Genomic DNA, 23,607 nt, shown 5'->3' with positions numbered 1-23,607 from the left:
CCCTCCTCTCTACATTTTCCTCCTCTGTCTCTGCTGCTAAAGCCACTTTCTTCCACTCTAAATTCCAAGCATCTGCCTCTAACCCTAGGAAGCTCTTTGCCACCTTCACCTCCCTCCTGAATCCTCCTCCCCCTCCCCCCCTCCTCCCTCTCTGCAGATGACTTCGTCAACCATTTTGAAAAGAAGGTCGACGACATCCGATCCTCGTTTGCTAAGTCAAACGACACCGCTGGTTCTGCTCACACTGCCCTACCCTGTGCTCTGACCTCTTTCTCCCCTCTCTCTCCAGATGAAATCTCGCTTCTTGTGACGGCCGGCCGCCCAACAACCTGCCCGCTTGACCCTATCCCCTCCTCTCTTCTCCAGACCATTTCCGGAGACCTTCTCCCTTACCTCACCTCGCTCATCAACTCATCCCTGACCGCTGGCTACGTCCCTTCCGTCTTCAAGAGAGCGAGAGTTGCACCCCTTCTGAAAAAACCTACACTCGATCCCTCCGATGTCAACAACTACAGACCAGTATCCCTTCTTTCTTTTCTCTCCAAAACTCTTGAACGTGCCGTCCTTGGCCAGCTCTCCCGCTATCTCTCTCAGAATGACCTTCTTGATCCAAATCAGTCAGGTTTCAAGACTAGTCATTCAACTGAGACTGCTCTTCTCTGTATCACGGAGGCGCTCCGCACTGCTAAAGCTAACTCTCTCTCCTCTGCTCTCATCCTTCTAGACCTATCGGCTGCCTTCGACACTGTGAACCATCAGATCCTCCTCTACACCCTCTCCGAGTTGGGCATCTCCGGTGCGGCCCACGCTTGGATTGCGTCCTACCTGACAGGTCGCTCCTACCAGGTGGCGTGGCGAGAATCTGTCTCCTCGCCACGCGCTCTCACCACTGGTGTCCCCCAGGGCTCTGTTCTAGGCCCTCTCCTATTCTCGCTATACACCAAGTCACTTGGCTCTGTCATAACCTCACATGGTCTCTCCTATCATTGCTATGCAGACGACACACAATTAATCTTCTCCTTTCCCCCTTCTGATGACCAGGTGGCGAATCGCATCTCTGCATGTCTGGCAGACATATCAGTGTGGATGACGGATCACCACCTCAAGCTGAACCTCGGCAAGACGGAGCTGCTCTTCCTCCCGGGGAAGGACTGCCCATGCCATGATCTCGCCATCACGGTTGACAACTCCATTGTTTCCTCCTCCCAGAGCGCTAAGAACCTTGGCGTGATCCTGGACAACACCCTGTCGTTCTCAACTAACATCAAGGCGGTGGCCCGTTCCTGTAGGTTCATGCTCTACAACATCCGCAGAGTACGCCCCTGCCTCAAACAGGAAGCGGCGCAGGTCCTAATCCAGGCACTTGTCATCTCCCGTCTGGATTACTGCAACTCGCTGTTGGCTGGGCTCCCTGCCTGTGCCATTAAACCCCTACAACTCATCCAGAACGCCGCAGCCCGTCTGGTGTTCAACCTTCCCAAGTTCTCTCACATCACCCCGCTCCTCCGCTCTCTCCACTGGCTTCCAGTTGAAGCTCGCATCCGCTACAAGACCATGGTGCTTGCCTACGGAGCTGTGAGGGGAACGGCACCGCAGTACCTCCAGGCTCTGATCAGGCCCTACACCCAAACAAGGGCACTGCGTTCATCCACCTCTGGCCTGCTCGCCTCCCTACCACTGAGGAAGTACAGTTCCCGCTCAGCCCAGTCAAAACTGTTCGCTGCTCTGGCCCCCCAATGGTGGAACAAACTCCCTCACGACGCCAGGACAGCGGAGTCAATCACCACCTTCCGGAGACACCTGAAACCCCACCTCTTCAAGGAATACCTAGGATAGGATAAAGCAATCCTTCTCACCCCCCTCCCCCTTTAAATGATTTAGATGCACTATTGTAAAGTGGCTGTTCCACTGATGTCAGAAGGTGAATTCACCAATTTGTAAGTCGCTCTGGATAAGAGCGTCTGCTAAATGACTTAAATGTAAATGTAAATTGTAGCAGGTTTACTAACACATTAGTTATATTAGCTATGTTGACTAGGATGTTACTTTAGCTAATATGAGGACAAAGTTATAGGCTGTGTATAGCGGTTATGACATGGTTTGGCTTGGAAAGGTTTTTTCGCCTGGTCATATACAGCTGATGTTTTGTTAATTGAAGTCCACAAACGAAGGGAAAAGGTGAGAGGGAATGTGAAGTGACTGCTATGAAAGTGAACTGTGTTTATGCATGAACAGGGGTGTATGCATTCCGCCGATTCTGTTGAAAATCGTGTCTTAAACGGAAGCGAACAAAATAGGGATAAAATATCTGAATTTGTTGTTTGCAACTCTTGTTTGCAACTGTTGGACTAATGATTACACCCTAGATAAGCTAGTTGCCAGCAAGAGTGTGCAAGGTGGTATTGAAAGTGTCACTGTCTGTCCATGTGTCACTGTCTGTCATCTCAAATATTTCTCTCCACCTGTGTGGACCTAAGTTGTAAACTTTCATTCATAGAATGGGTTGTAGCCTATGAATCATGATGGGTACAGGGAAAATTTGAGTATCATGTTGTAGCCTAAACCTATCACTGTTACATTGAACCTGGTAAATGGAATATGAATGACAGTCATCCAACATGCTCTAATAGAAACAAGGCCATGGTCATGAAAAAAAAATGGCACTGACCGCCACATACATAAATAATTTGCCCCATGTGAAAGCATCTTTTAGGCAAATAAGTAATTATACTGCTTGTCTCTATATAATTGCAGGGCTGCAGTCAGAGGCTCAGAGGCTCTACTAGCCTCATTATCATAGGAGCATATACAGAGACCTGAACTGTGGAGAGAGAGAGAGAGAGAGAGAGAGAGAGAGAGAGAGAAGCCTCCTCTCCCTATTCTCTGACTTGCTTTCTCTCTTCCTGTGCTCACTTTGTTACTTGAAGCGTCCTGACATCAAGGGGTCTCTTCTCGCCATTGTCTGCTGGCGCTACACACCACCCAGGCAGAGGAGCTGTGGGTGTATGCAGAGAAGAGTTCCCGGCAGGATATTTCTTGTACTTATCATTTGAGCGGAAGAGAGGATACATTCCCTATTAATGACTATGGCACATGTCTGTACTGCACGGGAAGGCAGTGGCGAGCCAATTTTTGTTGAAGCGGAGGGTTTAGGGGCCGGAACATAATTTGTACACTGCAAATTGAACACAACTAAGCCCAAAAAGTGACTGGATTTGAAAATAACAATCATTTAAAACATTGAGACACAATCATGTCTCTCTTTTTTTTGTGGGAGTAATTGATGAACAGATTTCCTAAATTAAACACATTGTTTGCTGAATACCTTGTGATTAGTAGTTTTTTTTTTTTACCCAAAACTGCCCCCCACCCCACCCCCACACACACAAAAAACTCTCCTGTGTCAAGCAATTAGAGACAGATAGAGATAATCTCAATAAAATAAGCACAAATTATTAATTGGGAAAAAAAGAGAAAGACAGAGATTAAGATTGATCTCGAGACAGATCTGTGATTGCAAAAAGGTAGACAGACGGGAAAGTTGAGGGCATGTTCCATACCTCATACTGTGTAATGACCCCATTGGGCTCCACAGGCTCCTCCCACTTCAGAAAGATCATATCGTCTAATGGGGTGAAAGTCAGTGACTCTGGGATGATGCCACCAGGAACTGGAAAAGAAAACACAACATAAACATTCTGAGAGAACCCTCTGTTGATGGAATAGGGGTTCCTATAGGAAGGAAGTGACAAATTATATCCGGTTTCCAGCCGTAAAGACAGCCAAACTGATTTCAGGACCAGAAGATTTGATGAGTGTGTGTCTGGATGCAAGAGTGCATGCGTGTTTACATGTACATCTGTGTCTGATCGAAAGTTGATGCTGCTACAAGTCATGCAAGTTTTCGTCAACTAACAGACTGTCTGACAGTCTCTCTGGCCCTGTCTCAGGCGGATAGAGTCTAGAGCACTGCCTTGTGGCTGACAGTTAAACCCGCTGTATCCTCTCTCTCTCTCTCTCTCTCTCTCTCTCTCTCTCTCCCTCTCTCCCTCCCTCCCTCCCTCCCTCCCTCCCTCCCTCCCTCCCTCCCTCCCTCCCTCCCTCCCTCCCTCCCTCCAACAGCCCTGAGAGGAGCAGAGGACAACAGCCGCAGTGTAATGGCAGGGCAAACAAGAAATCCAAATGAGTCTGAGACAGGGACTCTTGTTTTGACATGGGGATTACAACCAGTCAATGAATCAGGGCACTTGGTGTTATTTACAAAGCAGTGCATATGTTGAAGACACAGTTCAGTGACAGAGTTGGGAAAGTTCAACAAGCCCTAGAGATGACAAATGGCTTGTGGTTGTCTGGGACCCATGAATCTGTGCATGCATATGTGTGTATTTGTGAGTGCGAAAAACGACACAGAGGTAATTGTATTAGGTCTCCCTGTAGTCTTTTTGATTTTTTTCTCTTGCCCAAAGAGAGCTCTGGGAAGGTGAGATAATTTCATTTCTCTCTCTACTTGCTTACTTCAAGTGCAGCTGTTCAACTGACTATGCATTACATTATAAGCAGGAGCACATGGGAGGACCTTGCAATTTGAAGATTTCAAAATGCAACCAATTTCATACAATGTATTGTAATCTTACAGTACCACTCTTATTTTACTTTACCGGGTAAGTTGACTGACAACACATTTTCATTTACAGCAACGACCAAGGGGAAGAGTTACAAGGGAGAGGAGATGAATGAGCCAATTGGAAGCTGGGGATGATTAGGTGGCCATGAGGACCAGATTGGGAATTTAGCAGCCAGGACACCGGGGTTAACACCACTATTCTTACGATATGGGATCTTCAGTGACCATAGAGAGTCAGGACACACATTTAACATAACATACCATCCAACAGACAGCACCCCACACAGAGTAATGTCTGCCCTGAGGTATTGATATAAATAGTTCTTTAGACCAGAGGAAAGTGTGCCTCCTACTGGCATCTAGTCTCCCATCCAGGGAGCAACTAGGACCAACCCTGCTTAGCTCCAGAGATAAGCCAGCAGTGGGATGCAGGGTGATATGCTGCTGACTCTTGCATTGCCTCTCTCTCTCTTTCCCTCCTCTCTAATAGGTCAATAACTGCTGTGAGCAATGTTTTACTGCATAGTACATTTGCTCTGACCTCCAACTTAAATCCATCTCGGTAAAATGTATATAATCCGCTGTTGTACACAGGAACTTGTTAATAGAAAGATAAGCAAAATCATCTCACCATTTCGCTGGTGGTCATGACTCTGACTGATACATTTTTCATCTGCTTCCGTTTAAAAGGCTGATCTTTCATTTAGTTATGCTGATCCTGCAAGTCAATATTTGTGTTTTTGGGTCCAACACTCTCTGCGTTTCATATGAACTACAATGCATGTTGGGTAATAGAGTCCACTTACTGTCCTCCTCGGTCTGAAAGGTGACCTCTCTGCCTTCTTTCTTGCCTTCTGGATTTTCCAGCGCCAGCCGGACGTGGACGGAGCGGAACGGGGGCAGGTCCCTCAGGGTGAAGTGGGATTGGTTCCTCTCTACAGAGAGACACTCCCTCACTGTGGCATTGTTCCCTGCGCTGCCCCCTGCAGGTGTGGAGTAACGGTAGCAGAGAGAGACGGAGTAGGTGTGGCAGCGCGTCAGGTTGTAGCCCAGAGGTTCCCACTGTAAGACTAGTTGACGAGGCTGGATCTCTATGGCTGTGAGGCCTCGCAATGCACGCATGGGCTCTGATAGGGGGAGGGGAGAGGGAGATAGGGGTGGGTCGAAGAGGAGAGAGACAGAGACAGAGAGAGAGACAGAGACAGAGACAGAGAGAGAGACAGAGAGAGAGACAGAGACAGAGACAGAGACAGAGAGAGAGACAGAGAGAGAGACAGAGACAGACAGACAGACAGACAGACAGACAGACAGACAGACAGACAGACAGACAGACAGACAGACAGACAGACAGACAGACAGACAGACAGACAGACAGACAGACAGAGACATAGAACGACAGTGTGAGATGGAGTGATGAAGACAAATAGAAAGATATGGAGAAAGAGAGACGGTTAGTTCCGATGTTTACATTCCAAACTCACCACAGGAAACTGTTTAATTTTTTTTAAACACCCTGGAGAGAAAGAGAAGAGAGGAGGAGGGAGCGATGTACAACAATAACACATTTTTTAAAATATAATTTCACTCATACCTTCATTCTTACAGAGTACAGACTGCTCAGCTCCAGGACCAAAGACAATGCCCTATGAGCTGAGATGATGTGATATAGAACTAGCTAATTACTGATGGCATGTGTGAGACTGGGGTGACGAATCCTCGTGTCCCTGCAAAGATAATGTCCAACAGGATCATATCATGCCTGCCAGACCGCAGCCACAGAGGCCGCTAAGATAGGGTTGTGTCTGGCAACTTATTCCCTCTAATAGTGCACTACTTCCTCATGGGCCCTGGTCAAAAGTAGTGCACTATATGCCATTTGGGATGCACCCTATGCAGACTAGAGCACCATTAGGGAAGGTGCTATATGAAAGCATGACTCATTATATTAATCAATCTACCACCCACCCAGGCTGCCCTCCCTGTCTCTGTCTGTCTGTCCAGCAGCACGCCACCCTGCAGCCCAAACCAACCCCACAGACGTCCAGGCCCACAGACTCACGTTGATGAGACTAATCAAAGGGACAAGCCAGGGGCGGGAGAGAGAGGAGGGTGGACGGAGGGGCAGATGGGGTGGAGGGTTATGTCAAACTGGCTGTCAGCCCACTCTGGGCTCTGCTGGCTCCAGCTCATCTCCTCTCCTCCTCTTGTCTTAAACCATGGTGTCAGTGAGCTAAAAGAGAGGACACCTTCTCACCAGGGGTCAACTGTTGCTATGAACACAATCAGCCTGGCTGTCCTCCGACCTACAGGTCACATGCTGTTACAGACACAATCCCAGCCTCAGGAAAGATAGAGAAAGGAGGGATGGGGGAGAGGTCTGTTAGTGCCATTTGGACCAATCATTGAGTCACTGTCATGGGTTAAGAGAGGTTAAAGCCTCTGACGTTTATAGGCAGAAGCTGCGTAATACACGTCTACGCCTCAGAGGGGAGAGATGGAGGGTGGGAACGGTCTAGTCGCGTCATGTCAGAAGATAAATCAGCCCAGGTTTTCAGTTTGCCCAATGTGCCTCCCCAATAGACCACAGAGTGATAATTGAAGTGGCCAGAGATTTAGCACTCTTCTTTGTTCTCCTGCAATGAGTGAGGTAAGCTGACGACATGTCACAGCATTGCTCAGGTTAAAAAGGTAAGTATAAGAAAACACGTGTTTTGAATAGCTGGATATCCGACCAAAAATCATTTCCAACCCCCATCCCTATACTACATCAGTTAAAACTGGAGAGGGGTTCATGAAAAGCCTTCTCTCTGGGGACGTAGCTGCATAAAAAAAAGAATATAAAACAGCACCAGATGAATGTGTTTTATAGGCAAGGGCTGCTTCTAGCCCAAAACTTTCTGAGCTGGACAGGAAGAGCGGATACGAGACAGATTGATCTACAGCATGAGTGTCAAACATACGGTCCGCGGGCCGGATCCAGCCCACGCGGGGATCCAATCCAGCCCACGCGGGATCCAATCCAGCCCACGCGGGATCCAATCCAGCCCACGCGGGGATCCAATCCAGCCCACGCGGGGATCCAATCCAGCCCACGCGGGGATCCAATCCAGCCCACGCGGGGATCCAATCCAGCCCACGCGGGGATCCAATCCAGCCCACGCGGGGATCCAATCCAGCCCACGTGGGGATCCAATCCAACCCACAGATGGGGAAAGAAACTAAATATACTTTAAATGACTAAAACCAACAGTGCTGAAATGTAAATGGGCCTATATTCATATTTTCTCCACTGTCGTGCTCACTAAAAATCACTAGACAGTCAGGGAGTATTACAAATTCCAAATACAATGGATAGAGGACAAATTTGGGCACATTTTTTGGCAAGGAAATATAACCAATATTCATTGCGACCTCCAGACCTTGTTGAAGTCCGAACACTAAATTAGTTAGACTTGACACCCCCGATCTAGAGTGTGTAGTGTCACAGGGGCTCTCTCTGCTCTCTCCCCTGAGATTGAGGCTCAGATCTGAGCATGGGGAGCAAACAGGAGGTGGGCGGCTGGGGCCTCGTGACAGGATGGATCAGAGACTATGATAGATGACACGACGTCATGTCGGTCTACTTGACACATCTACAGGGAGCTGTTTCATAAAGATGAGCGCTGAGCGCTGGGGAGGGTAAGTACAGATAAGTGTGTGTGTGTGTGGTGTGTGTATGTGAGGGGGAGTGTAGTGGCTGTGAGAAGGTTTCAGAATCTTCACTCTACTATATAATTAAATCAACACACATCATTTAAGTGTACCTATCCATGCATACACACCGGCTTCTAAAGAGGTACCTACGTATATATCAGCCACTGAGCACTATAATCCACACACACACATCCTCTCAACCGGTGGACAGCACGCCATTAGAGTATATGTTTGAATTTTGTTGCCCTGGTGTTATGGAGCATGTTATTATATGTGATCTCTCAGTGACGTTCCTGAAGCGATAAACAAAGTTGAAGGAATGGAATAGATAAGAGTAGAACAGAATAGAACAGAATCTAGGTTTGGGTTTAGACCCATCCAGTCCCCAGAGCTCACCTGCACACTTGGTCCTGCTGACCAGGGGGGGTCCAGGTGCCCCTGTGCCTCCCTCCCCTGGCCGGGTCAGTAAAACACTGATACGGTACTCTGTGTCCGGCTCCAGATGCCACACCTTACAATAGAACAGAGTAGGAAAGTGTTTATTCAACATTCATGTTTTTTTTACTGTAACGGCAAAGTAATTCAGGGATCTTTAATAACTGTTTTTAAGAGCCTGTAAAGAATGCTGAATGGAAAATTAACTTCTACGCGTACACACACGAGCAGACACACACAAACCTTATACGTGAGCGAGCCCACACCGTGTGTCTCTGACCATGGTGATTGGCTGGCCCGGTACTCGATCTCACGGCGGATAACAGGGCCATCCCCCACGATGGAGTTGGTGTTGAGTTGAATGATCAGGTAGGTGGGGCCAGCCCGGAGCAGCTGGGGGGGAGCGATGGGGGTGGGGGGCACTGCCATGGTGAAGGAAGGGGGAGAGGCCAGAGTACAGTGTTATACAGAGGACTTTTGAATGACTAAGTGAGTGCATGCAGGGGCATAGTGGAGGTTAAAACAAAAGGCCTTTTACACAATATTGATATATACAGTCCTGAACGAAGTGAACACTTTTTTTTTTATTTATCTGTTATTTTACCAGGTAAGTTGACTGAGAACTCATTTGCAGCAACAACCTGGAGAATAGTTACAGGGGAGAGGAGGGGGATGAATGAACCAATTGTAAACTGGGGATTATCAGGTGACCGTGATGGTTTGATGGACAGATTGGGAGTTTAGCCAGGACACCGGGGTTAACACCCCTACTCTTACAATAAGTGCCATGGGATCTTCAATGACCTCAGAGAGTCAGGACAACCGTTTAACGTCCCATCCGAAAGACAGCACCCTAAACAGGGCAGTGTCCCCAATCACTGCCCTGGGGCATTGGGATATTGTTTAAGACCAGAGGAAAGAGTGCCTCCTACTGGCCCACCAACACCACTTCCAGCAGAATCTGGTCTCCCATCCAGGAACTGACCAGGAACAAGCCTGCTTAGCTTCAGAAGCAAGCCAGCAGTGGTGTGCAGGGTGGTATGCGGCTGGTGAGCAAAATAACTGAGACAATGGTTTAGTAGCACTGTCTACAGTCTGTCAACTCCTCCTTTCTATCCTCAACAATATAAAAACAAATCTATGTGATCCGGCTAATTATAAAAACATCATCAATCGTTGTCAAATGAACAGAGATGTCCAGCGTTCCATAGCTGTATGCCAAAAACAATACATTTCCACAAAGCATTTCCACAGAAGATGCAACAACTCTCTTCTCTCGCAAAGAAAAAACAAGGCATGTTTCATGCTTTTCTTGTTTAGAATTTCCCTAGATTTGTTTATGCTCGGATAGAGCGTTGACTCACACAATCTTTTAAGATTGTGATTTCTGAGAGGCACTTGAAGGGAAGGGAATGTTCAATTTTCACCATAATGAATGAATTATTTGCGTGAGTGATTGCGTGTGCAATTATGCATGTCCTTTCAACGTTAGACAAAGAGACACACACATTACAGCAACATGTCCTGTGAAAAACACTGTTTACACAGAGTACACAACATACAGTGGGGCAAAAAAGTATTTAGTCTGCCACCAATTGTGCAAGTTCTCCCACTTAAAAAGATGAGAGGCCTGTAATTTTCATCATAGGTACACTTCAACTATGACAGACAAAATGAGAAAAAAAATCCAGAAAATCACATTGTAGGATTTTTTATGAATTTATTTGCAAATTTGCCCCACAATGTTTCCACGTGTTTCCACAATAGAACGTAAAACAGAGAAGATTTTGCTAGTTCAGAACACATTTCCTATGTGTTTGTGCATTTTAATGTGTGTTTATGTGTGTGTGTGTGTCCGTGTGATTGACTAAGTGAGCCAGTGCTTGTGTGCATGTCGAACTTAAGGATAAGTTGTTGGAAGTTGTTGGGTGGGGACGGAGGTAGGACATATGGGCATTAAGATATCCCAGAATGGTAGCTAGGTGTCATGGTCGGTTAGTGGTGTCTTAGGGGAGGTGGTGTGTGGTGCAGTGTGCTACAGGACAAACGTGCGTGTGTGTGTGTGTGTGTGTGTGTGTGTGTGTGTGTGTGTGTGTGTGTGTGTGTGTGTGTGTGTGTGTGTGTAAACAAAGACACATTATACGACATAACATCGTCAATTGCTAGACATGTTTCCACTGTGTACCGGACACATATTTACGATACTATGTTGTACACACTGCATAAACATGACTATACGGACTGGCCGTACTATATACCTCTGACAATGAGCTCGGCGAAGTTGGACACGGCAGCTCCGCGTGCGGACTCTGTGATGCAGCGATACAGGTCCTGCTCCCCTCTCTCAGCCTCCACTTGGAAGGTGGCCATGAGACGCTTGTGGCTCAGACGCTGGATAGAGGACGCAGCCACAACCACACCGTTACGACGCTGCAGAGAGAGAGAGAGAGAGAGAGAGAGGAGGAGAAGGGAGGGGAGGCAGTGAGGGAGAGAGAGAGTCACGCTAACTGACCCATACACAGGTGATCATCTTTACCTGTGTAGACACCACCTCTGTCACTGCCCATGAAAACAGTCAAAACACACAGTCACATAGAGAGAGAGAGAGTCAGGTTACCCTAACTAACCTTCACAGACAGTATTATAATGTACAGTACCAGTCAAATGTTTGGACACACATACTCATTCAAGGGTTTTTCTTTATTTTTACTACTCTCTACATAGTGAAGACATCTAAAATATCATCTTTGACACGATAACATCTATATTTTAGTTTCTTCAATGTCGCCACCTGTAACGATCGTTGTCCTCCTCGGATGAGGAATATGAAGGATCCGACCAATGCGCAGCGTGGTAAGTGTTCATGTTATTTATTTGAACAGAAACACAAAACAAAATAACAAAGAGAGTGAAACGAAAATGAAACAGTTCTGTATGGTGAAACACAGACACAGAACACAACTACCCACAACCCATAGTGGGAAAACAGGCTGCCAAAGTATGGTTCTCAATCAAAGACAACAATCGACAGCTGCCTCTGATTGGGAACCATACCAAGCCAAACACAGAAATACAAAACATAGAATACAAAACATAGAATGTCCACCCCAACTCATGCCCTGACCAAACTAAAACAGAGACATAAAAAAGGAACTAAGGTCAGGATGTGACACCACCCTTTGCTTTAATGACAGCTTTGCACACTCTAGGTATTCTCTCAACCAGCTTCATGAGGAATGCATTTCCAACAGTCTTGAAGGAGTTCTCACATATGCTGAGCACTTGTTGAAAGGTTTTCCTTCACTACGTGGTCCAACTCATCCCAAACCATCTCAATTGAGTTGATGTCAGGGGATTGTGGAGGTCAGGTCATCTGATGCAGCACTCCATCACTCTGCTTCTTGGTCAAATAGCCCTTACACAGCCTGGAGGTGTGTTAGGTCATTGTCCTGTTGAAAAACAAATGATAGTCCCACTAAGCGCAAACCAGATGGGATGGCGTATCGCTGCAGAATGCTGTGGTAGCCATGCTAGTTAAGTGTGCCTTGAATTATAAATAAATCACTGACAGTGTCACCAGTAAAGCACCATCACACCTCCTCCTCCATGCTTCATGTGTGAACCACACATGTGGAGATCATCTGTTCACCTCCTCTGTGTCTCACAAAGACACGGCAGTTCAAGCCAAAAATCTCAAATTTGGACTCATTAGACCAAAGGACAGATTTACATCGGTCTAATGTTCATTGCTCGTGTTTCTTGGCCCAAGCAAGTATCTTCTTCTTATTGGTGTCCTTTAGTAGTGTTGAGATGTGTCTGTTAATTGAACTCGGTGAAGCATTTATTTGGGCTGCAATCTGAGGTGCAGTTAACTCTAATGAACTTATCCTCTGCAGCGGAGGTAACTCTGGATCTTCCTTTCCTGTGGCAGTTCTCATGAGAGCCAGTTTCATATATCCTATGTGTGTGTGCATTTTAACGTGTGTTTATGTGTGTGTGTGTGTGTGTCCTGTGATTGACTAAGTGCGCCAGTGCTTGTGTGCATGTCTCATCATGAGGAAAACTCTTAGAAGTGATTGGGTGGGGAAGGAGGTAGAGTGTGTGTGTGTGTGTGTGTGTGTGTGTGTGTGTGTGTGTGTGTGTGTGTGTGTGTGTGTGTGTGTGTGTGTGTGTGTGTGTGTGTGTGTGTGTGTGTGTGTGTGTGTGTGTGTGTGTGTGTGTGTGTGTGTGTGGACTGACCTTCATCTCGTAAAGTAATGTCAGATCTTAAAGTAATGATTGACTGTTGTTTCTCTAAGCTTATTTGAGCTGTTCTTGCCATAATATGGACTTGGACTTTTACCAAATTGGGCTATCTTCTGTATACCACACCTACCTTGTCAAAACAAAACACAACTGATTGGCTCAAACACATTAAGAAGGAAAGATATTTCGCAAATTAACTTTTAACAAGGCACACCTGTTAAATGCATTCCAGGTGACTACCTCATGAAGCTGGTTGAGAGAACGCCAAGGGTGCGTTCTGAGCCCTCTCCTGTACTCCCTGTTCACCCACGACTGCGTGGCCACGCACGCCTCCAACTCAATCATCAAGTTTGAGTTGGAGACACAACAGTGGTGTGGCCATGAGATATAGCTCTCCATAATGGGATTGTGAGTGGGAAGGAAGGAGAGAGACAGGGAGACGATGAGGGACAGATGAGGGTACCATGGGAGGTGGAGATAATAAATACATGATATATGTCATAGCTAACATCTTGGCATGGGGAGGTTGCATACCGGGCTCCTGAGCTGTCACACACATCCATACACGCACACACACAGACAACCCGTACTAATATGCTCGAGGTAGAAGAGTGCTCAGATCAACGAGGGGAACAGGAAATGACAACGTGTAGCCTGTCACACACACACACTCAAAGCGTGAAGTTTTTCCAGGTGCAGGAGGCTATATGCTGCTCCGCTCTCAGAATAATGTTTCCAGGATGTTATATCAACTAGCCCATTTCTCTTCATGCTTTTCACCAGTAAGTGTCTGGGCAGAGCGGACATTTTCTCAAAAGTATGAAACTGCTTATGCGAGTAATATAGGATAAATGTATAGATTATTGCCTCAGTGACAATGTTAGTGGTTGTGAGAAGTATAATAGGGTTTTAGGGGGGTGGGGGATTCTTCAGCTATCAGCCACAGCCCCATCACATCTCAATGTACATTCATTCAGTCAAAACAAACAGACAATCCTACAGATTGTCATACAAATGAAAACATCCAGTATTAAACCTGTTTGTCTTCCATCTCTCCCCCTCTCTTCCCCTAAGCCCCATATCACACCATAATGAGTTTCTGTGCTAAATCATTCATTAATTCAGGATTTCCAACTGAACACAAACAAATGTTGACGTTGTCTAAAGATCTAAACAGAATCAGAAACAGAACAAGCAAAACTCTCTGATAGAAAGACAAAAGAAGGCAATACAGAGGAATTGAATGAGAATTCTTATGCAAACAATTTGTTTGGACTATTTAAACACACACGAGTGAGGAGAAAACACTCAGTAGGTCGAGAGAGATTCCCCTCACGGCAGAGGAGATCAAACAGAAAGTAGCAATTACTGTTAATGAGAATAAGAGAGAAACACGTGCATGCGCGCACACACACACACACACACACACACACAGACACACACACACACACACACACACACACAATTACAGAGTTGAGGGGAGAAAAACAGAGAAACATAGAGTTAAGATTGGAACAGTACACAGCTAATACATTAACAGAAGACAATAACGGGTTGGGGAAACATATTGTTCCTCCCTGCTGTTACCAATCTGTTCTAACCTTCATGAGTAGAGAGTCAGAGCAAACGTTGGAATCTGGTTTCAACTGGGAGACTATAGCTCAGTTCACCGTATGCGTACTGTGTAAAACGTGTTCAATCCAATATGGGTGTTAATACCTTCATGCATCCTTGTAGAAGAGATGCACTTCAACCAGGGCGGCACTTCAACCAGGGCGGCCCATCCATTAGGGCGTTAGGGGCTTGTATTGGATTGTATGGATTGTATTGCCAGCTACTACATTGCTTGCTATTGGGGAAGACAGCAGTATTGAAATTGCAGGATTTCATCACGTGATTTTCACAGAACAAAGTAAATGGACCACCCTGGGGTGCTGAATTGCACAGGTCTTCTGGGTCTTCTCCATCAGGTACTAAACAGATGAACTTGTAAATAAATATTCATGACCCATCAACGGTCGTAGGACATTGGAACACCAGAGAACAGAGGTACACCAGATAAAACCTTCTCATGGATCTGGTGCTCTGGCTACCGGCAATCTGCTTGTTGCCTTTTCCCTGTGCTTGTGTCACCAACGCACTTATGAGTGCTGCTCGTTCTAAAATAATAACTTTTTGTAATTTAAACAGTGGCAACATGTGCAGCAGTGGTGATTGTTTTTACATGCAAAAGTGAAATATGTGTATCTGACACCACCCCAAACAGTGTGTGTGTGTGTGGGCCTGGTTGTGCATGTGAGACTGTATGTGTTTGTCTGTGTCTGCGTCAGCGTCAGAAAACAACAGAAAGGATTAAACTGGTAGGTTGTTGAACTCTTGTCACGACTTCTTCCGAAGTCGTTGCCTCTCCTTGTTCGGGCGGTGCTCGGCATTCGACGTCACCGGTCTTCTAGCCATCATTGATCCTTTTTCCATTTTCCATTGGTTTTGTCTTGTCTTCCCACACACCTGTTTTCAATCCCATTCATTACCTGTTGTGTATTTAACCCTCTGTTTCCCCTCATGTCTTTGTCAGAGATTGTTTTATTGTCAGTATAGTTTGATGTTGTATAGGTGCGCGTCGGGTCCTCGTACCCATGTTTGTTTGTTTATGTACATTTTAGTGTTATGGAGCATACTCCGTGAACTTTATTAAAAGACTCCATTTTACACTCCGTTTGACTCTCCTGCGCCTGACTTCCCTGCCACCTATACACCTATGCATGACAACTCTTGAAAGAGGACAGGCCTTGGATACAAAATACTTCAATACAGAAGACAGAAAGAGAGGAGGAGAGGAGACGGAAAGAAAATGGAGGAATGCGTCGTCTTCCCTCCTGCCGTCCTTCTTTCCTCATCGATCTTTTCAAAGGCACTTAGCGTCAACGATGCAGAGAGAGAGTGGAGGCTTTCAGACCCAGGTTCCAGTTAACGAATATTAGCTCAAATTCATGCAGCAGAAATGTAAACCATTTTGAGAGATTACGTCATGAAGGAATATGAGTAACTATCAACTCGCAAACCAAAAGGCCACACAAACAGTAGTCTGTATGCAAGGACCCGGCCCTCTGTGTTTGATGATGTCATACTGCTGGGTCTATCTTTAATTCACTGAAGTATATATCAGACCTCATAGAAAGAACAGCACACTTCTATGCATTTATAAATCTAGAATCCTTGATGGTGAAACTGCCAAGTCTGTTTGCAATATTCCAACAACAAAGTAACAGTAAACAACATTGTGCGCTTGATAGAGCATCAGCATATGGAACACATTTTTTTACCACACTAAGCTACACTCCCCTCTCTGCTTCGTCAACAAAACTATTACAACAGCCATGGGGCGGAGAGTGGCTGTTTTCCCTGATGAGGATTCCATATTTAAGCCCGAAGGAAAGCATCAGTCAGTCTATACTCTCTTCTCCGTCAGTCTGTACTCTCTCTCCTCCACCAGTCTGTCTGTACTCTCTTCTCCATCAGCCTGTATTCTCTCCTCCATCAGTCTGTCTGTACTCTCTTCTCCATCAGTCTGTACTCTCTTCTCCATCAGCCTGTAATCTCTCCTCCATCAGTCTGTCTGTACTCTCTTCTCCATCAGTCTGTAATCTCTCCTCCACCAGTCTATCTGTACTCTCTTCACCATCAGTCTGTACTCTCTTCTCCATCAGTCTGTAATCTCTCCTCCATCAGTCTGTCTGTACTCTCTTCTCCATCAGTCTGTCTGTACTCTCTTCTCCATCAGTCTGTACTCTCTCCTCCATCAGTCTGTACTCTCTCCTCCATCAGTCTGTACTCTCTCCTCCATCAGTCTGTACTCTCTCCTCCATCAGTCTGTCTGTACTCTCTCCTCCATCAGTCTGTCTGTACTCTCTTCTCCATCAGTCTGTAATCTCTCCTCCATCAGTCTGGCTGTACTCTCTCCTCCATCAGTCTGTACTCTCTCCTCCATCAGTCTGCACTCTCTCCTCCATACGTCTGTACTCTCTCCTCCATCAGTCTGTCTGTACTCTCTCCTCCACCTGGCTGTACTCTCTCCTCCATCAGTCTTTACTCTCTCCTACATCAGTCTGTACTCTGTCCTCCACCAGTCTGTACTCTCTCCTCCATCAGTCTGTCTGTACTCTCTTCTCCATCAGTATGTACTCTCTTCTCCATCAGTCTGTACTCTCTTCTCCATCAGTCTGTACTCTCTTCTCCATCAGTCTGTACTCTCTTCTACATCAGTCTGTATTCTCTCATCCATCAGTCTATACTCTCCCCTCCATCAGTCTGTACTCTCTCCTCCATCAGTCTGTACTTTCTCCTCCATCAGCCTGTACTCTCTTCTCCATCAGTCTGTCTGTACTCTCTCCTCCATCTGTCTGAACTCTCTTCTCCATCAGTCTGTACTCTCTCCTCCATCACTCTGTCTGTACTGTCTCCTCCATCTGTCTGAACTCTCTTCTCCATCAGTCTGTACTCTCTTCTCCATCAGTCTGTCTGTACTCTCTCCTCCATCAGTCTGTACTCTCTCCTCCATCAGTCTGTCTGTCCTCTCTCCTCCATCAGTAATGTCTCCGTTTATGTGTATCTTGTAGGTGGCAATGCCTGCACACACACACACACACACACACACACACACACACACACACACACACACACACACACACACACACACACACACACACACACCTCCATCCTTACCTCCAGTAGGAAGGGTTCTGTCTCTGTAGTTTTGCCCGTGGCGACACACTGGAAGGTGGCATTCTGCCCTGCATTGACCTCCACATCCCCCAGCCGAGAGAAGTGGGGAACCTTGTCTGTAGAGAGAGAGAGAGAGAGATCCTCTGTGATACTGATGGACTGACAGTTCCTTATTATCATATGACTACACACACACACACACACACACTCCTCCATCCTTACCTCCAGTAGGAAGGGTTCTCTGTCTTGTCTCACACATACACAGAGGACGAGAACATCAGTGTAGCAAAGCTCTCCCAGTCATGCCTGTGGGCAGTGACTTCACGAAGACACAGGCTGCTCAACCAAACTTAGTTTCTCCTCTCAGAGTTCTATAGTATGTGAGAAGACTTTCTCTCCCTGTCACAGACATTAGAATGCCTGCAGTGCAACTGTAAGCATTACTCTTATATACTGTAAGTACACTTACAGTACCCTTATGAGAACTGCTATACATTATTCCTTTCAGATACTTCAACGTCTTTATCAACACATCAATCAACACATCACTTCAGTGTTATTCTGTGTTCTATCCCTTCTTAACAGTTCAATTGCATTCTTAGGCCACAATTCTCCCCTAGTAAAGGCTGTAAGAAAATGTACACTGAAGAATATCATACAGAAGAAATTCTAAGAAAAATGTACAGACTGTGGTGAGACTCCTGTGGTTTCCATATCCTAGTTTTTCTCTTGCCTCACTGTTCCAAAGAGCTAGCTGTAACACACCTTGTATTGTGTGCTTTGTGGAGCATAGCAATTGTCACGAACGTCGTCTTGGAAATGACCGGACCAAGGTGCAGCGTGGTGAGCGTATATTTTCTCTTTATTTAAAATGGCACCAACAAAACAAGAAACAACCAAATGAATGTGATGCTTACGAGGGTTATACAGGCCACAACAAAGACAACTACCCACAACTAAGGTGGCAAAACAGGCTGATTCCCAATCAGAGACAACGACAGACAGCTGTCCCTGATTGAGAAGCATACCCGGCAAAAACATAGAAACCGAAAACACAGAAATAAAGAAACCAGAATGCCCACCCTAGTCACACCCTGGCCTAGCCAAAATAGAGAACGAAAGCCTCTCTATGGTCAGGGCGTGACAGGTGCGGACTCCGGCCGCAAAACCTGACTCTATAGGGGAGGGTCCGGGTGGGCATCTACTTCGGTTGCGGCTCCGGTGCGGGACGCAGACACCGCTCCACCTCTGGCTCCCCCCACTTTGGTGGTGCTTCTGGACTGGGGACCCTCGTTGCAGGCCCCGGACTGGGGACCCTCGCTGCAGGCCCCAGACTGGGGACCCTCGCTGCAGGCCCCAGACTGGGGACCCTCGCTGCAGGCCCCAGACTGGGGACCCTCGCTGCAGGCCCCAGACTGGGGACCCTCGCTGCAGGCCCCAGACTGGGGACCCTCGCTGCAGGCCCCAGACTGGGGACCCTCGCTGCAGGCCCCAGACTGGGGACCCTCATTGCAGGCCCCAGACTGGGGACCCTCGCTGCAGGCCCCAGACTGGGGACCCTCGCTGCAGGCCCCAGACTGGGGACCCTCATTGCAGGCCCCAGACTGGGGACCCTTGTTGCAGGCCCCAGACTGGGGACCCTCGTTGCAGGCCCCAGACTGGAGACCCTCGCTGCAGGAACCGGACTGGAGACCCTCGCTGCAGGAACCGGACTGGAGACCCTCGCTGCAGGAACCGGACTGGGGATCGTCGCTGGAGGCTTCGGACTGGGGACCGTCGCTTGAGGCTCCGCACTGGAGGCTGTCACTGGAGGCTTCGTGCCATGGATCCTCACTGGAGGCTCCGTGCCATGGATCATCACTGCAGGCTCCGGGCCATGGATCAATACTGGGGGTTTCGTGCCATGGGATCCTCACTGCAGGCTCCGGGCCACGGATCATCACTGGAGGCTTCGTGCCATGGATCATCACTGGAGGCTTTGGCCATGGATCATCACTGGAGGTTTCGTGCCATGGATCATCACTGGAGGCTTCGTGCCATGGATCATCACTGGAGGCTTCGTGCCATGGATCATCACTGGAGGCTTCCGGCCATGGATCATCACTGGAGGCTTCGTGCCATGGATCATCACTGGAGGCTTCGTGCCATGGATCATCACTGCAGGCTCCGAGCCATGGATCAATACTGGGGGTTTCGTGCCATGGATCCTCACTGCAGGCTCCGGGTCATGGATCATCACTGGAGGCTTCGTGCCATGGATCATCACTGGAGGCTTCGGGCCATGGATCATCACTGGAGGCTTCATGCCATGGATCATCACTGGAGGCTTCATGCCATGGATCATCACTGGAGGCTTTTGGCCATGGATCATCACTGGAGGCTTCGTGCCATGGATCATCACTGGAGGCTTCGTGCCATGGATCATCACTGGAGGCTTCGGGCCATGGATCATCACTGGAGGTTTCGGGCCATGGATCATCACTGGAGTGAGGAGACGTATGGGCAGCCTGGTGCATGGAGCTGCCACTGGGCTTACCAGGCTGGAGAGACATACAGGTGGCCTGGTTCTGGGAGCAGGCACAGGACTCACCAGGCTGGGGAGACATACAGGAGGCCTGGTTCTGGGAGCAGGCACAGGACTCACCAGGCTGGGGAGACATACAGGAGGCCTGGTTCTGGGAACAGGGACAGGACTCACCAGGCTGGGGAGACATACAGGAGGCCTGGTTCTGGGAGCAGGCACAGGACTCACCAGGCTGGGGAGACATACAGGAGGCCTGGTTCTGGGAGCAGGCACAGGACTCACCAGGCTGGGGAGACATACAGGAGGCCTGGTTCTGGGAGCAGGCACAGGACTCACCAGGCTGGGGAGACATACAGGAGGCCTGGTTCTGGGAGCAGGCACAGGACTCACCAGGCTGGGGAGACATACAGGAGGCCTGGTTCTGGGAGCAGGCACAGGACTCACCAGGCTGGAGAGACATACAGGTGGCCTGGTTCTGGGAGCAGGCACAGGACTCACCAGGCTGGAGAGACATACAGGTGGCCTGGTTCTGGGAGCAGGCACAGGACTCACCAGGCTGGGGAGACATACTGGAGGCCTGGTTCTGGGAGCAGGCACAGGACTCACCAGGCTGGGGAGACATACAGGAGGCCTGGTTCTGGGAGCAGGCACAGGACTCACCAGGCTGGGGAGACATACTTGAGGCCTGGTTCTGGGAGCAGGCACAGGACTCACCAGGCTGGGGAGACATACAGGAGGCCTGGTTCTGGGAGCAGGCACAGGACTCACCAGGCTGGGGAGACATACAGGAGGCCTGGCTCTGGGAGCAGGCACAGGACTCACCAGGCTGTGAGAAATACTGGAGGCTTGGTTCTTGGAGTAGGCACCGGATACACTGGGCCGTGGAGGCGCACTGGAGGTCTCGAGCGTAGAGCCGGCACAACCCATCCTGGCTGGATGGTTATTTTCGCCCGGCAAATGCGGGGCGCTGGCACAGGACACACTGGGCTGTGCAGACACACCGGAGACAGTGCGCAGTTCCGGCGCAGGATATCCTGGGCCGTAGAGACACACTGGCGGCCAGATGCGCTGAGCCGGCACTATCTGTCCTGGCTGGATGCTTACTTTAGACCGTCCGATGTGGGGAGCTGGAATGTAGCGCACCGGGCTGTGAAGGTGCACTGGAGACACTGTGTGCTCCACCGCATAACACGGTGCCTGACCAGTACCACGCTCCCTACGGTAAGCATGAGGAGTTGGCTCAGGTCTCCAACCTGACTTAGCCAATCTCCTCGTGTGCCCCACAAAACATTTTTTGGGGGAGTGGCCTCCTGGTTTTTCGTCCCAGCCATGACCCTGTGTAATCCTGGGCCCTTTTACTCGCTGCCTCCGCCTTCCTCGCTGCTTCCACCTGCTTGGTCCGTTTGTGGTGGGTAGTTCTGTCACGAACGTCGTCTTGGAAATGACCTGACCAAGGTGCAGCGTCGTGAGGGTACATTTTCTCTTTATTTAAAATGTCGCCAACAAAACAAACGTGAAGCTTACGAGGGCTATACAGGCCACTAACAAAGACAACTACCCACAATTAAGGTGGCAAAACAGGCTGCCTAAGTATGATTCCCAATCAGAGACAACGATAGACAGCTGTCCCTGATTGAGAACCATACCCGGCCAAAACATAGAAACCGAAAACATAGAAATAAATAATCTAGAATGCCCACCCTAGTCACACGCTGGCCTAACCAAAATAGAGAATAAAAGCCTCTCTATGGCCAGGGCGCAACAGCAATAGAAGAAGCCAGTTAGAACACACTAGTCCAGTAAAGTGTTTGTGCATAATTGCATCTACAGTATCTGAAATCACAGGGATTTGATTTGATGTTTTCTAACCTGTACGAGATCCCATCAAACTGCTCTGAATGGCTACAATGGTTTCTCTGGGTTCTGCCTCAGCTCTACAATGAGGACAAAACTGTAAAGGGGTGCTAATAGTCAGACTTCTATAAAAGCTGGTTAGTACATACCTGTAGTAGGCTTTGCTTAATTAAGCATTAACCCCTCTCTGGCCCACAACTGAGTTTTTAATCAATAAAATACTATTTAACTTAAGACCCTTCATCTAGTCCTCTCGATAAGGGTAAAAACCTAAACAATAAATGAATACTCTGTACATTACCTGTATGTGACTTGAATTTAACCTTTGACCTTTGTGACAAATGCTCTTCTTTGCAGTAAAGGTCTAACCTATCACAAGGATGTTTGTATGTTTTCCCTGTGATGTTCAGAGGCAGAGGGACAGTGATCTGATGTTTGACTATAAATGAGTGAAAAATGTCATAGATGTCATCATTTGATTGATTTATGACTTCGGTACGTGTATCAAACACTTGGCTCTAAATGTTGAACAGTCGGGTTTATCAACTTAGCAAAAACAGCATGCAAAATAGGACATATATATTTTGGAACGTTTAAATCATGTATTTATGACGTACTTACTGTACTGTGTCAAACTGACCCAGAACATCACCCGTATAGCCTTTCAGAATGTTTAAGGCACTTGGTTCATTGCCTCAACTTAGTGAAGAGCGTTTTACATAGTTTTATACTATTCTGATTGGCTGATGCATTGAAATGACGATATCATTTAAATAAACCCGTAAAATCTGTACAAATGTTTTCAGTGATTTACCTTAATGGTAGGTAGGTCTATACTACAGGAACAACTGTATTATTTGGTGAGCTCTATACAGTAGCAACTCAAGAGGAAAAGGCTGGGAGACAGAAACATTGTAGCACAGAAACAGAAAGTGATACTTTTGCAAGCATGTGGTATTCTTTATACCTGCAAAGCGAGCCCCTCTATAGATGTGTGAGTACTTTACCCAGTTCAGTTTTGTGTGACTACGAATGCAACACACTCTAACCTGAGAATAATGTGATGAGGCCTTGGTGGTGGCTCAGACTGTACAGAGACGGACTAGTGAACAGATGAAACCCCGTCATAAAAACACACACTCGGGAGTGTATCACAGTGCGTCTACTTATTTATCCAGCACCTGCTCAAAGCCACTGGGTGTGTGTCCAGTGTGTTCTGTCACTCAGAGGTAAGCAACCACAATCCTTTCCCCCTTCACTTTTACTAGCTTTAGCAGCTTTATTCCTGTTTTTCCGACAGGGGACATAGTGAACATGACTCAACGTTGATGTGCCAGAATTAGCTCATGTATACGGTTGGTTTACACCTGTTGTCCCTGGGCAGGTGGGGAAGGACTTTCAAATAACACCACAACACCACAGTATTTGACGGTCCTTTCTTATCCCGCACGGAAACGTGTGAGGATGATAGGATGAGAGGAAAAGAGAGTGAGGAAAATAGGAAACCACG

General features: G+C 47.6%; 1 protein-coding gene across 1 annotated transcript in view; it reads right to left on the bottom strand.

Annotated features, from left to right (window-relative positions):
- LOC135552058 (receptor-type tyrosine-protein phosphatase U-like) overlaps window positions 1-23,607 on the bottom strand; it is a 245,449-nt gene that overhangs the window by 69,482 nt on the left and 152,360 nt on the right. The window contains exons 5-10 of the mRNA XM_064983432.1: window positions 17,720-17,835; window positions 11,011-11,182; window positions 8,996-9,174; window positions 8,714-8,828; window positions 5,431-5,751; window positions 3,561-3,670 (exon numbers count right to left, since the gene is read on the bottom strand). Coding sequence (XP_064839504.1) covers window positions 3,561-3,670; window positions 5,431-5,751; window positions 8,714-8,828; window positions 8,996-9,174; window positions 11,011-11,182; window positions 17,720-17,835 — 1,013 coding nt within the window. The remainder of the gene's footprint in view (window positions 1-3,560; window positions 3,671-5,430; window positions 5,752-8,713; window positions 8,829-8,995; window positions 9,175-11,010; window positions 11,183-17,719; window positions 17,836-23,607) is intronic.

This window comes from Oncorhynchus masou, chromosome 13 (genome assembly GCF_036934945.1).
Source record: "Oncorhynchus masou masou isolate Uvic2021 chromosome 13, UVic_Omas_1.1, whole genome shotgun sequence".
Lineage (NCBI taxonomy): Eukaryota > Metazoa > Chordata > Actinopteri > Salmoniformes > Salmonidae > Oncorhynchus > Oncorhynchus masou.
This window is presented reverse-complemented; position numbering and strand designations above follow the sequence as displayed.